This window comes from Thalia democratica, chromosome 6 (genome assembly GCF_965202585.1).
Source record: "Thalia democratica chromosome 6, ktThaDemo2.hap1.1, whole genome shotgun sequence".
NCBI lineage: Eukaryota > Metazoa > Chordata > Thaliacea > Salpida > Salpidae > Thalia > Thalia democratica.
Window position 1 is genome coordinate 10,206,370 of NC_139170.1, and position 16,211 is coordinate 10,222,580.

General features: G+C 25.5%; 1 protein-coding gene across 1 annotated transcript; it reads left to right on the forward strand.

The window, feature by feature from the left end:
- Nucleotides 1-7,086: 7,086 nt before the first annotated feature.
- LOC145838715 (uncharacterized) lies at nt 7,087-15,584 on the forward strand. The gene is made up of 11 exons (XM_082946340.1): nt 7,087-7,150; nt 8,698-8,816; nt 10,120-10,248; nt 10,884-10,966; nt 11,199-11,312; nt 11,566-11,627; nt 13,106-13,209; nt 14,431-14,560; nt 14,812-14,900; nt 15,269-15,427; nt 15,483-15,584. The coding sequence occupies exons 1-11, from the start codon at nt 7,087-7,089 to the stop codon at nt 15,582-15,584; spliced, it is 1,155 nt and encodes a 384-aa protein (XP_082802466.1).
- The last annotated feature ends 627 nt before the right edge of the window (nt 15,585-16,211 follow it).

Consider the following 16,211-nt stretch of genomic DNA (forward strand, 5'->3'; position numbering starts at 1 on the left):
AGAAATGCAGGAAAGGACACATTTGCCCAAAGGAAGGCAATTGAAGTCAAGTATTAAACCTTACATTCTTTTTTAAACAGACTATTTTAAACAGACAATAATCTGAAAATGGTCTATTACTGTTTGATATATCTGCATATTCAGTATTGTATATCTACTTGGGGTGGTGCTGCTAGTTGTCATTTGAAGGCAATTATTAGTAGACAAAAAAGGATTATAAGAAATGTTTGTCGCATATCTGCACTGACTCTAACAAATTCCTTGTTTGTTAAAACTCGTATTCTGATATTTATTGTGGTTTTATTTGCAAGTTTGTAAGTTAATGATGAAAAATTTGAGAGGATTTGAGGTTGACCACAGTTGCTTTACTCCAGTATAGTTTTTATTTACAATATTAGACATTTAAAATACAAAAACTTTATTGTTGAAAGTCCTAGAACAGGGCTTGGCTTAAATTCTTTCAGGTATTAAATTGTGGTAAATTGTTCCCAACAATTTTTTTAACTTATAAAAGGATCAGTTTAAATACAGTTACAAAAAATCTTGTTAAGCCAGTATATTGTGTAAATTTAGAATGCTTTGAATGTGTAATGTGCAAATGTTTATTGATTGGACTTGGTTGATATTTATAATGTGATTATCTTGGTATATATATATGGTAAGTTTTGGTTTGTTAATAATAAAAAATAATTTGTATGGGTATGCATCATTGTATTATTTATGTTTCTAAAATTGTTTTATTTTATTTGTTAGTTAAATCTTCCTACTTTAGCCTACCTTGATTTTTTTTAACTTGCTTTAGACTATATTGTACTTTACTTATATAAGTTTCAGAAGCTTCAGTTTTGTTCAATAATTTTTATTTTTCTTAGTAATATTACAGTAAAGCAGTTGTTAAAAAGATTTTAAGATAGTTTTAAAGGTAAATGTATTTATTATGAAACTGTTTTAATGTGATTTTGAAACTGATGAACAACTGATTTTAGGTTCTATGTTGACAGTGATCCATGGTTGGATTATTAGTGTATTCATTGCATTGTAGTATTGGTGAATACTTGCTTTGTAATTTCTAAGCTTCATGATTTTCTCTAGTTTTGTGGTTTGTGTTGTTAGAAATGCAGGAAAGGACACATTTGCCCAAAGGAAGGCAATTGAAGTCAAGTATTAAACCTTACATTCTTTTTTAAACAGACTATTTTAAACAGACAATAATCTGAAAATGGTCTATTACTGTTTGATATATCTGCATATTCAGTATTGTATATCTACTTGGGGTGGTGCTGCTAGTTGTCATTTGAAGGCAATTATTAGTAGACAAAAAAGGATTATAAGAAATGTTTGTCGCATATCTGCACTGACTCTAACAAATTCCTTGTTTGTTAAAACTCGTATTCTGATATTTATTGTGGTTTTATTTGCAAGTTTGTAAGTTAATAATGAAAAATTTGAGAGGATTTGAGGTTGACCACAGTTGCTTTACTCCAGTATAGTTTTTATTTACAATATTAGACATTTAAAATACAAAAACTTTATTGTTGAAAGTCCTAGAAAAGGGCTTGGCTTAAATTCTTTCAGGTATTAAATTTTGGTAAATTGTTCCCCACAATTTTTCAACTTATAAAAGGATCAGTTTAAATACAGTTACAAAAAATCTTGTTAAGCCAGTATATTGTGTAAATTTAGAATGCTTTGAATGTGTAATGTGCAAATGTTTATTAGTTGGACTTGGTTGATATTTATAATGTGATTATCTTGGTATATATATATATGGTAAGTTTTGGTTTGTTAATAATAAAAAATAATTTGTATGGGTATGCATCATTGTATTATTTATGTTTCTAAAATTGTTTTATTTTATTTATTAGTTAAATCTTCCTACTTTAGAATACCTTGATTTTTTTTAACTTGCTTTAGACTACATTGTACTTTACTTATATAAGTTTCAGAAGCTTCAGTTTTGTTCAATAATTTTTATTTTTCTTAGTAGTATTACAGTAAAGCAGTTGTTTAAAAGATTTTAAGATAGTTTTAAAGGTAAGTTTATTTATTATGAAACTGTTTTAATGTGATTTTGAAACTGATGAACAACTGATTTTAGGTTCTATGTTGACAGTGATCCATGGTTGGATTGTTAGTGTATTCATTGCATTGTAGTATTGGTGAATACTTGCTTTGCAATTTCTAAGCTTCATGATTTTCTCTAGTTTTGTGGTTTGTGTTGTTAGAAATGCAGGAAAGGACACATTTTCCCAAAGGAAGGCAATTGAATTCTAATATTAAACCTTACATTTTTTTTTAAACAGACTATTTATTTATAAATACAGTAGACTACCGCTTAAGTACGCAAGTTGCACGGGTAGTGCGTACTTTGACATAGTATAACATGAAATTTAGTTATTTGTTTTCTTTCTTACAACTAGCCATCAAATAATTAAGCCAATAAACAACATTTTTATTTTAAATAACATTTAATACATAATTTTAATCTGCAAATTTTTTTAATAGATTTTAAAATGATTTATTTCTTCTATAAAAAGTTTCTTTGTTATTAATACATACAATTAATATAGAAAGTCAATTTCAGTCTTTTCACTTTTCTTCAACCACTACATAAGTATTTAGTTTATTAACATTTAATAACAGGACTGTTACAACCTCAGGCCACTTAGACTACTCAGGATTATTCACCCTAGTTTAAAAGTTGTGAAAGTCTCAGGCTAACTCAGCAGGTTGGCCACTCTACCTGGAAACATAAATATAATCTTGAAAAACTTGATGATTGAAAATTTAGGCAAAAAAACTGGAACTTCTTAGAAGTTCTAAAATAACATCCTTTATTTCGATAAATAAATTGTACATATAACGGCACAATTAAAAATGTAGGTTGGATTGTATTTTTAAAACTTTTATTTTTCTAGTTTATATTAAATACTTTTCAGATATTTTTAAGAGCATTGAGTTATGTCTGCTACTAAAAAGCGATTAACTAAGTTGGAAAGGTTAGAAAAATTTTTAAAAGCAATTATTCAGCTTATTTGTTTATTTAAATTTGATAAAAATATATAAAAAAATTAAAAAAAATATAAATAAAATTTAGAATTTTTTTTTGTTTTTCTGGATAAGTGCGTACTTAAGGCGGGGTGCGTACCAAAAAAAGTACAAAAAAAAAGTGCGTACTTAAGCGGTAGTCTACTGTACTTAAATAGATAATAAATTAACCTTTTTTTGTCATAAGTAAGTAGTGACCTTTAGTTGATTTTATACTTTTGTTTTTAAAACATTAAATATTAATCAAGTTGAGTTAAAAAAAGGATTAATTGAAAAATTAGTAAGTCATGTTCATTTAAAAATACTAATTTTCTGAATTATTAAAAAAATATTAAGAAAAACTTTTTGAAAAAAAGTTTAATAAATTTATTTAGTAAATAATATATTTGACAGACGAATTTTGTTAAAAAAGCATAAACTATTATGAAAGTGCTGAGAAAAACGTTCATGTAAGTTATTTTAAGTATGAAAAGCAGATATATAGTATTTTCTTTTTAATTATGTTTGAGGAAATAAAATGTTTTTTTGTTTTAAAGTAAAATATTACTGCTGTGAATACAAACTTTTTTTGTAATAAGATTCGAACTTTAACTCAATAATTAATATAATATAATTAATGTAATATTTAAACTATTGTTTAGACTTGTTTTTTTTTTTGAATATTGATGCTTTAGATATTTGAAAGTTATACTGTTTGAGATTAATTTTATTATAAGTTTAAGTAGTTAAAGTCTATCTGAACTAAAAGCAAGTATTACACAGTATTACTACATACACAATACACATACTTATATTGTTTTGTAAAAAACAGTTATTTTTAAAAATCGATTTATAACTAGACTTTTAAATATTACATTAACTAAGCAATCTTAAGATATAACCTTTTAAACGTTTTCAAAAATAGTATGTGGAATTTTATGAAATTAAAAAAAATAGATTTTATTAATAAAGACTGTTTAACCTCAAAATAATTTTTTTTAGTTTGAAACTATAGTTTTTTATAATTGTTTGTAGGTTAGACAGCAAACATAGCTTAAAAGAAATAAGTTGCTAACTATTTAATTAATATTTTACACTATAAGAATAAAATTTTAGTAAAAGTTTGAAAGCCTATTTTTGTTGTAATTTATATACTACATTTAAATAGAACTATATGATATATATTTCATATTTACTGGAATATATAAAAGAAAGCAAAGCTTAAAAAGCTCTAATGTAATTTTTTTTTAATAGGCTTGAATTGCAACTAATTTTCATAACATTTAATACAAATGTTATTGCTGAAGGTAAGTTCGTTGTACATTTAATTAGTTTTGATATTTTTTTGTTTTTTGAATACTTTAGAACATTTATTATGATATCAATAATAATTAATAATAATATATTTAATAATAATATTTATTAATAGTTTATGTAAAATCAGATATGACTGTTTAAAATTTAAAATTAATTGTTTGCTAATAGAGATCCTAGCAAAGCAAGTTCACTGAAATATATAATTAAAATAAATTTAAACAGTACTTTTTGTATATTAAATTAACACATGTTTCTGTGTGTTAACAAGTATAAAATATAACAAGTTAACACACTTCAACGAAGATCTGTAAAAAAATAAATACTGTAAGGAAAAAACAGAAGCTAAAGTAGGTATATATATGTGTTGGTTAAAAATATGAATAATTACTGTAGATTATTTTAGATTAATGATTAAATAATAGGTACAATATATAATGTTAAATCAGACTGTTATAAAACTATATAATATTTGTAGTTATTAAATCTAATTTATGATAAAGTAAAGTAAAATACAAATAACAAATCACAGTATGAACCACTCATATGAAAGTTGAAGAAATACTAATTCATAGGACTATACGGTCGTTCAGTATTTGAAAAAATATTTAGTAATTAGGTCACAATATTGTGTTCTAATATATTAGCATTAAAAGATTCATTTACCTTGCATTGCAAGACAGGTAATTTATTCTTTATGTCTGAAAAAAAAACAGTCATGCACTTTAATTAAAAAAAAGATTTATAATTATTTTTAATACATAATAAGTAATCTATTGCAAATAAAAATAAGTATCACAACCACAAACACTTGCAAGTTTAATACTTCATGTTTTTAAGCTGTATAAATTATTGACCAGTTCGTTAAATTTATTATGACGTAACATTTCTGCACAGCTCAATTTAATTTTCATTTTTAAAACTTGCCTATTCTTAGAGCTTTTTGAGGTTAGTGCCTACTTTTATTAAATTTGTATTTTTTGTAGACAATTTTATAATTTTATGTTTTTATCCAAAACTTTGTTTTTAAATCATAAAGTTCATTTATAGTTACTACCTACATAAACACTATACATAATTATACATGCTTTTCTGCTTTTTTTCTAATGTGTGTTAATATTTTATAGACTCCGTAGATCTGTTCTTAAATTTATTTGAGAGCAGTGAAACGCCGTTAGTTGAAATAAAGTTTTAACACAAGAACATCTGTGGTATAATTGTATATCCTAAGTTTATACATGATTTTTATTTATTTATATTTTTTACATGTCACTTTTCAATTCAAATCAGGTTCCTTTCCTTTAACTTAGAATATATTTCTCATGTACTTTTATGTTTTAAGTTTCAATTTTGATTGTAAACCTGTAAATGTCACAGATAAACCGTGCTTTTTTACCTACTAAGCCCAATAGATCAGTAAGGGGATTTTACTGCAGGTTTATACTTAGCACTTAACCCTTTTGTTATTTTACACTCATATTAAGCATAAATTCGTAATTTATTACATAATTAAAATATCTGTATAAGATCTATTTTATTTTAACACACGACTGCTCTTTACTAAATTGATAAATAATTATCTCACTTAATATGTAGTGTTTATGCGGTTAATGTAGTAATGTTTTTTATGTACAATGCTGTGACTTAATTTGTTGATCACGGCTTTGAATGCTAAATAATAATTTTAGTTTTGTGCATTTGTGTCTTTCAGATCTGCATCTAAGTGGTTAATTTGTTTTTTAATTATATCTAACTATAATTTTGTTTTAATTCATTCAGATTTAACCATAAAAAACATTTTATAAATGTATTTTACACCGAGTTTCTATAGATTTAATTACCGTAAGCTATAATTAAATTATAAGTATATAGTATTTCGTTGGACTACTTTTTAAATTACAAGTTAATTTATTGATTCAGTGATTAATGCTTTTTGTTTTGCTTATTTTTATTTACAATAAATTGCTTACTATGTATTCAAAATTAGTGATCTACCGAATCCGAACATTTTTTGCTTTGATACGAATCCGGCTAAGTCCTAGTTTTTAAAAAAGATCGTTTGGATCCTAGCTGAGATTTGGCTGGACCGTATCCAGTAAGTTTAGAAAGACTTTGTTTTCCGTGATCAGCTTCTTTTAGTTTTCTATACTTAGATTATTGTATTTTGTATATTTACCAGCGATCAAGGTTTCATAGACCTGTTGGCTGCTCTAGAGCCAAGTTACTTTTTAACCAAATGGGTTATATCTACTTTCGAGCTAGTTTAATAAAGTTACAAACTTATTCCTAAATTATGAATAAAACACACTTTGAATAAATGCAATTTACTTTATTTTCAATAATAATTCTTAGTTCTGAAGAAAGAAACTATTAAATCACGACACAAATAAAATCTATAAAAAGTATCAACAATCGTTAAGTTACATAAATACTAACATCAACTCCGCGATGTAGACGTTTTCTTTATTCTCGAAACTTGAATAAAACGTTAAATTTAATCGTAACTTGATCGTACCGCGGAATAACTTTGCAACTAACTTTAACGCTTATTTGAAAGACAAACGCCGATATATACGCGTCGGAATGAAATTAACTCTTTAAAATAAAATAAATGTTTGTTTTTAATACTGGAAGCACGTCACGAAACCTGCGTAAAACAGTTTACAACATCCGCTTTAAAATACGAAAATGAGATGTTAATATCATTACAACTTGATTCCGAGTACTAAATACTTCATTGATACAATGCTTCCTCAGACTTATGGAAGTTTGAAGATAAAAATACAAATTGAGTTATCAGAAGCTTCGTGTTTGTCATTTACAAGTGACATTTGGACAAATTCGAAGACAACGACATAGCATCTTTCTTTAACAGCGCATTGGTTCAATGAAAGCTTTGAGTACAAACACCAAGCTTTGCACTGTAAGGAAATAGTAGGTTCTCTCACTGTCTTTAATATTTGTGAAAACATAAAGGAGATGCATGAAAATTAGGGTATTAATATGAATGGCATTCACGTTTTTCTGCGTGACAATGCAGTTAACATGAAGGCTGATATGATCTTTAGCACCCTGTTTCATTCACACGCTTTATAATTAATACCCTAATTAAAGATTCACTGCTTTCACTAAATAACATATTAGCCAAGGCCCGTCAAACTGTTGGCCACTTAAGTTATTTTTCTACAAAGTGCGAGAAGATAAAAAATCTAGGTCTTTTTAGGTTCACCAGTGTCAATAAAAAATTGTTGCCTATGATTCTATACTCAATTCTATTTTTAAAGTTTCTTGCTGATGTCATATATGTCTTTCTTGCAAGACAGGCTGCTAAGGCGACTATTTATCATTAGGTTTAGTTGTTATTGTAATTACTTTAAATTTATTAGTATTTAATCTGTTGAATATTTATAAGTATTATTTTCTGTTCATTTTATTCTAAACTTCGTACGTGCTTTTTCTTAAGTTGATTAAAGTATAAGGAAAGCCAGTTTTGAACATGTCATTTTTAATAAATATACTGTGTTTATTATATTATATTCTTTAAAGTTTCTTAAAATTATTTCTAGTAACATTTAGAATATTTGTCTAAAGTAATCATCTGATTAAAAAACAAAATCTCAAAATTGTTACTGTTCTAGTTTATAATACCAAGAATTTTATTTTAAAGAGTATTTACAAGAATTAATAATAAATATGATTTATTTTAACTAATATTTGTTATTTGATTGTATAGTATAATTAAACAAACTGAATCATCAATATTCTGTCTACAATTTTATTTTCACTACGTTATTCTATAAGTTACATGTGTTGTAACTTTTTTACTTTTAAATATTGTTTAGTTGAAACATATAATATAATATACTAAGACTTTAAAATTGATTAGTGAGCTCTTTTGTTTCTTTTTTTTTAATATTTTGCATCAGACATATATATTTAAGCTTCACATTAACACAGTCTTCAAAAGTAAAATTAGTTTTTAAAGAACTTTGAACTATGTAATTATTACTGTTGTTGCTTAAAAGCTAAGTTTCAGTAAAATGTTTCCGCCTTGTAAAAAGTTATTTATTTTAAGATATTAAAATATATATTTTGACAGTAATCTTTTTTACAGTCTAAAAATTTTCTACTCGGAACTTCCTTAGAAGTTTCTTTTATTTGTTTTAGTGAAATTGCACTTAAGCTAGTTTTTTTCAGAATCAAAAGAAAAACTAAATATTAACAAAAATAAATAAACAAGTATGTTTTGTTATAGCATTTTATGATAACATTTAAAAAAATTTAATTTAATAAATAGACAACTTGAAAATTAGTTTATGTACCATGTGTTTTAAGATAAGTATATATATTTTTAAGACTCGAAAATCCTGAAAGCTGTAACAGTTCTGCCCGGCCAGAATTCAGTCAAGGTGTGTGAAGGAAACGGAGGTGAAATAGCAAGTTTCTTAGACGAAGGACTAGATGAAATTAGGTCCGTATTAGAAGAAAATAGGCTAATTGAAGACAATTATATTTTTTACCATTTTTTATGGGAAAAGGGTTGTCCCAATTATTTTCTATTTCATTTGGAGGGAACTATCGAATGTTTCCAAAAGTGCAAACCTTTACTTAAAAGTTACGTTGTTATTTGTTACATAACTAAGGATGAAGAAAAAGTAAAAGTTGAACCGGTAAAAGATGATTTAAATTCTCTTCTGATCGCATTCTGTCTAACTTTTTGCTGGATATTAAGAAATAAAATGATAGTAAGCAAATAATATGTTCTTATATTTTTTACTAAATTAATGATATTTAAAAGAACTTAAAGGAAACGCGTTAAAATTGTTAATCTTTTTTTTTTTAGGTTATAAGTTATCATTTCTTTCTTTTTTAATATGTATGAGTTTCCTTTGTCTAGTAACTTAATATAAATACATTTTTTAAATTAAGAATAGGAAAAAATGCTGTTTTTCTTGTTCTGAGTAGAACTTTTTAATTAAAGCAAATCTGTATACATATGTTTACAACTAACATATTTATGAAAGTACAACATTGTTTAGTTTATAAACTTTTACAGGGTTGCATACAAAACTGTTTTGATGGTTCAATAAAAGTAAGTTACACGTTAAAGTTTATTGAAATAGCAAAGAAAAAAAACGCTCAAAAATATTGTCCAACGACCTGATTTATAGACAGATCTTTTGGATATCTAACTACACACTAATTATTAACTTTAATACTTCAAGCTGTAAAATAACATATCTTTAAAAATTAATAACTTTTACATAAAAATAAATTAGATTCAGATTATAAATAGATTTGATTACAAAGTACCTAATATAGCACAAGTAAACTAGCTTATCTTTTCCTTAATAAATTATTTGTTAATACACTCATGTCGTTACCTTCAACCACTTTATAGTACTAAGCGTTAAACGTATAAATTTGCTGAATCCCTTTTTTATTTCTTTTAAAGGGATAATTTGCTGTATAAAAAAGTGTATTAAAATTCCTTTTCTATAAGAATATTAAAACTACGATCACAATGTATCATAACGACCTTATATATATTTTTTAAACATACAAGATTATTTTGTTTTATATGAAGTACTGAAAAGTATTTATTCTAGATTACTAAAATATACTAAATCTTAATTATTTAATATATTTTTAAGTTTTAAACGAACTTTATTTGATTGACTTGAAAACTAATTTTACTTTATTAATATCCGTGTGTTTGTATACTTTTTATTTAAAGGGTTAGTTAATTGTATCTCGAATTCATTACTTATAAAAAAGGTCGAAAAAGAAGAACAAAGAGCAATCGAAGAAGAAGGAAAAGATCAAGGAAAAGCGGGAGAAGAAAAAGGAAAAAACACGAATCAGCGCCCCATCTTTAACTTTCAATTTATCAAGAACCTCGGAGAAGTTAGTTTAATGGTAGTTTAAATTAAAAAACAGTATCGTACTTCAAGTATATACTATCTGGTTTATGTTATGCATGTTTTTTTTAATAAACACAGTTAATGTTTTATCATTGATTTAGTATTTGAGTAAAAAGTTGTAGTTATGAAATTTTTGCTTTTTTATACAGTAAAGATTTATCAGTTATATAAGTATGCATAAACTTTAGTTGATAAAGATTATTTATTTTTTTTAATAAATTGTCAAAACCGTTTTTTGTTTAAAAAGAGTAACTAATAGGTTTCTAAGTAGGTAAATTAATTATAGCTATTAAGATTTCAAAAGTTTTTCTTTATAGTTTTGAGTAACTGCAGTATTCAATTGACAATTTTTAATTTAAAACTTGTGTTTTTATTAAGTTCCAAACTTAGACGCTAAAATAAATTTAAGTTATTTTTGTTTCATTGTGATAAAATCTTTGTATGTTGAGCAATCAATACCCCTTGGTTTTATCATAACTAAAATAACTAGTTCAAGTTGCTTTAGCAATTAATATACAACATAATCAGTTTTGGAATACATATGATATACGTAATTTGTTTGAATAGCTAAATACAAGCTGTGTATATGAATTAGCGTCAACTAATAACTTTTTACAGGGCAGCTTCGGAATGGTGTACGAAGTTCTGTACAATAACGACGGAACAAAGTACGCAATAAAAGTTCAGTCAGTTAGTAATGAGTGAGTCACAAACTTTAACTAACAGTTTTTGTTTACTTCAGTAAAAATATGCAATGTTATTCTGAACTTTTTAAGAGCAGTTCATCAGTAAGTTATAAAACAATTTATAACTAAGGCAATCAATTTTTGATAACTACAACGGATTTTTGAATACTAACAACATTAAAAAAAATCTAAAAATTCAAAATTATCTATATTTATTAGAAAATTTAAAAAATGGTTTGTTTTTCAGACAAGACAAAAAGAATATTAGTAGGGAAGTTTTAACGGTTGCCAAGCACGAAACTCATGAAAACATAGTTAGGTATTTTGATGTGCAAACAGACACGTTCGACCTGAAAGTCAGGTAATTAAAATAGCAATTAGTTAATTTTGGCTTCAACGTTGGCAAACAAATACTTTATAATCTTGCTAACAGAGTAAACTTACGTTTTTCAGTATTTTTGTTTCTAAATTAAAGCTATCAATGAATATTAAGATGGAAGTACTAGTAAATAGATACGACAATTAATTCTAAATTATTTTCTTATGTTGTCTTTTTATATAACAAAATTATAAAATTATTAACGTAGAAAGTAGAATTCTAATTATTCTTACAGAGATCTCATCATGAATGTTCCTGGCAATAAACCGAAATTGATAGAAAAGTTTACTATTGGCAGTTAGTTTTCATCATTTTATTTGAAATCGATGGTGCAGTTTTATTAATGTTTTCTCAATCTACTACATTGTATTTTACTGATTGTTACAAAGTTTTTCTTATTTTAAGCTAACTTAATGAATACTTGTTTATGTTTGTTCTGAAATGTCTACACAATCACTATTTTCAATTAAAATACTATTTTAAAAGTAAGTTTTATCATTATTTTTAGAATACAATATTAAGCTTTTTTAAAAAGTAAGTTATGTTAAAAAAAAAATCAGTTGTATATTATGTAAATAAAAGCATTTCAGTACCATTTTTATTTAACTAAAATGTTTTAAAAAAATAGTTTTTTGCTCAATAGAAATTAGTTTAAATTAATAATATACTTTATACTCTATACTCTTTTAGTTTATTAAAGCTTATTCTAGACTATGTACATTTATATTTGTATCAGTACAGTAGAAAAACAAAACATTCTTATAACAGGGTTGCCACTTTACTTGGAAACCTGGAATTTGACAATTTAGGCAAAAAAAAAACCTGGAGTTTTAAACAGTTTTTGCATGCTTTTTGTAGAAAATTTTGATATGATACAAAACATTTATCATATAGATAATTTTTTTGGTCATCAACAAAAATTTTTTTATTCAAAAACACTTTAAAGTAGCTTTACAGTATCTCTTCAACGGTTTCACACTATTTAACACAGTTTTTTACCTTCGACTTAACTTTAAACTAAAAATAAGCCTAAAAATGTGTACTTTTAAAAACCTGGAGGATATTTCGAAAATTTGGAAAAAAATTTGAAAAAACAAGTGGCAACCCTGTTATAAAATAATAAGTAATAACTAACCTAAAGAAAAGTGTATTTTTGCATAGAGTTTTTTTTTTCAATCAAAACATTCCTTCAAAGTTACCTTGTTTTTTAAATAAAATTATACTTTTACGTGAGTAAAGAAAATGTAATTTATCTACATTAATCAAAAATACCTTCTTAATCAAGAAATAATCTTGTCTAATTAAATTGCATCTAAAAAATTGTCATTGATTGTTTTTGTTAATGAACTAATTGAGGCCAAATAAATTTAAAGTACAAAAACTTAATTCACACAAAATTTTACCTAAACTAAACAAAAATAATAGTTTCTTAATTTTATCGTTAGTAATTTATGTATTGCCTTTTTCATATGAAAAAAACATAACATTTTATAAAAATAAGCTAAAGTGAAAAAAAGTTCATCAATATGAAAGCATTAGCAAAGTGTTTAACATTTTTATTATTTATATAAAAGAACGTTTTAGCTTTTCTTTTAATATTTTTTAATTTTTTGATCTAGTTTAGTTTTTAATAAAGTAATCAAACTGAAAAAGAATGTTTAGTTTAAAGTATTAAATTAAGATAATTAATTTTGTAATAATAAAAATGTTTTTTTTTAAACATTTCTAAACGATGCTTATACTTCACAAAAGTTATTATGTAATAAATTTTGCAGATGAGATAAAAATAATCAGAACTGCGCTGGCGAAAACCAATTTGGAAAAATTCATTGAAGAGAATAAGGAAAATTTACTTAGTGTTACCAAAAGTTTTAAGATGGTTATTGAGGTGTTTGTAGTTTTAATTAAAATAAATTAAACACATGACAATCATTAAGGTTTTAAATATAAAAATTAGCACAATAGTTTATAATAAACACATATTAACTAAATTAATCATATACGCCATAATGACAAATTAACACAGTATTCTTTCTTAACTAAATTAACACATTTTTATTTGTATTAACAAGTTTACAAACTCCAACGGAGCTCTGTAAAAAACTAGTTACTGTAATGAAAGTATAGAAGCTAAAGTAGGTGTATATATGTGTTTTTTTTCTAATAAGAATAATTACAATATATTATTATAAATTTATGCTTAGAAATAGATACAGTATGTAATGTTTAATCGGACTGTTATGAAACCATACAATATTTATTATGATTGAATCTAATTCACAATAAAGTAAATACAAAATAAGATAACAAATCAAAATACAAACCACTCACAGGGAAGTTGTAGAGGTCCCAATTCATAAGACTAAATGGTTGTTAAGTATTAAAAAAGTTTAACTAATAATTACGTCACGATATTATTTTGTAAAACATTTACATTTTAAATTGACTTTACCTTGCACTATAAGATTGATCATCAATTCTTTATGTTTAGAAATAGATTGCCGGGCGCTGAAATTAAACATATTTTCTTACAACTATTTGAATGCTTAATAAGTTAAAAAGGTATGTTATTAAATCTAGCTATTATAAATAAAAATAAGTAAAACGAAAAACATTAATTTCTGAATTTATAAATTAATTAGTAATTTTAAATTGAAATGCTACGAAATGCTGTTTACTTATCATTTAATTATAGTTTCAGGAAAATTAAATTTATATAAAACTTTGAGAAATATATATCTTTATTATTAATATCAACATAAAGTATTTTTCTTATTATAAGTAGTGATACTTTAATACATTTTTATAGTACTTTGTTTTTAGTTAGTAGTAATTTATAAGTGCTATCAATAACCTTTTGTTTACAAATACTTTTACTTGTTTTCTATAAAGGACAATTTACAATGTTTTTCTCATTTGTTTTAAAAAATGTACTCTTTTAAAAATTTTTGTAAACGACTATTTAATTTTGCCATTAGTTTGAACCATCATAATAGCAAAGTTTTTATAAAAACATATAAATTTTAATTTCTTAAAGCAAATTCTGTAGTAAGGAGTGCAACAATAAAAGTTGCTCGAGGTTTCATAATTCTCATTGTAGATTTTGGAGGGAGTCCGGTACCTGCACGAGGATTGCCTGATGGTCCACTGCGACATTAAACCGTCCAACATTTTGTTGACAGCGGACCATCAGGTCAAACTGACCGATTTTGGCCTCTGTAGGAGCTCAAGTAAGACCTTGCTTGCAATTGTACATGTAATCTCTATGATTTTTTACGGCATTCGGTTTGAAAATTGCTAATTGAGAGTCAGTATATACTATTTAGATTTTACAATAACTAAATTCGAAAATTAAAAAGTTTTTTTTTTTTTAATATCATTAATGACTCGTTTTTTTAGAATTTGTATTAGTCTAGCAAAACTAGCCTCTATATTTTTTACTAAAATAAAATATACACTAAACTATAACAAAAATATAAAGCAGTGGAAATGTCTGAAACAAGAAGAGGATTCGTCAGTGCCGAGTCGAGCACTGGTCTCGGCACTCTCACCTACATGGCACCGGAGCAAGTAGTTAATTTTATACATATTCGGTGTTACATTTTAAGTCTATATTGAAAATTACTACTTTATAGGAGAAATCACCTTTCTTTTAAAACTTGTTATCAATTTTGTTGAAATTACACTTTTTTGAATTTGGTTGTAGTTCAACTTATTTACATTAAAGTCCTTTTAATTATATGTAAAATTTGAATTTAGAAAGTCAATTAAGCCTAAATAAACAAAGTCTTTTTTATTATTAAAAAAGTGTTTAAGTTATGGGATTTTTTGACACAAACTAACTTTTGCACCGTTTAACAAAAATTCCACGCGTAATACGTCAGTGCCGCATCAAGAACATTACATAGTTTTGTATAACCTACATAAATTTCTCACAGTTTTATGGTGGCAAGATAAAGCAGGCTGTGGATATATTCTCGTGTTCACTGGTGGCCGTGATCATTTTCACATGGCCCAGGGACATCGAGGACACAGCCTGCCGGGCTCGAGAGTGCATGTTTCCGGACTGGCTGAACAAAGCGGACGCGAGACAAATGGTCAGTTTTGCATGGTTTTCTAATTAGCTTGTTTATTAAAACATCTACATTCCAGAGAAGTCTCGTAAGGACTGGACTGAGCCAGGAGCCACGTGAGAGACCGCTGGCCAGAGACTTTAAAAACCAGTTCAAGCTACTGGCAGACGAGTTTCAATGAATAAAGGGTTAGTACTTGTCATTTTGAATTATATTATTTTTAGATTTATAACAAATTGTTCTTTGGCTAAAAAATATTTTTATTCTTAAAAGTTATAGAATTTGTCCAGTTAAAGTTTTTATTTATTATACAATTTTTAATATTATTTAATTTGTGCCCAAAAATGAATAACTGTATATTTTTTTAACATCTTAAAAACATAATACTTTGAACAGTCCTTATTTAATAGTTGAAATACTCATATTCAAAATAAATAATTCTAAGACGCAAGAAATGAAGCTGTTGTTAGTTATTAAAATTTGCATTTTTTATAAAACAATAAGTTGAATTTTAGAATTTTAATTAAAACAGTCTACCAAAGTTTCATTTTAACAGGCAGTTTTTAAAAGTTCCAGCTGACAAGGATAGTGTGAATTTTTTTTTTCGTTTAATTGTTACTCGAGTTTTAAGTATATAGTTTTTTTTATCGTGAAATTTTCTTTACAGCTCTTGCTAAAATGTTAGTGACTAAAAATTTCTTAGTTAGCTTAAAACTTTGCTGTGTTCTATTGTATTTCTAAAAAGTAGGTAATAAGTAAGTTATTTTGAGCTTGTAAAAATAAAAAAACTGTATTGATGTTTACTTAA

Bases quoted from the DNA above. Each gene is read 5' to 3' on its own strand.
- LOC145838715 (XM_082946340.1), top strand. From the start codon at position 7,087: ATGCTTCCTCAGACTTATGGAAGTTTGAAGATAAAAATACAAATTGAG. The intron at 7,151-8,697 runs GTTTGTCATTTA...TATATTTTTAAG, and splicing joins TGAGTTATCAGAAGCTTCGT to ACTCGAAAATCCTGAAAGCT. The intron at 14,901-15,268 runs GTAGTTAATTTT...AATTTCTCACAG, and splicing joins CCTACATGGCACCGGAGCAA to TTTTATGGTGGCAAGATAAA.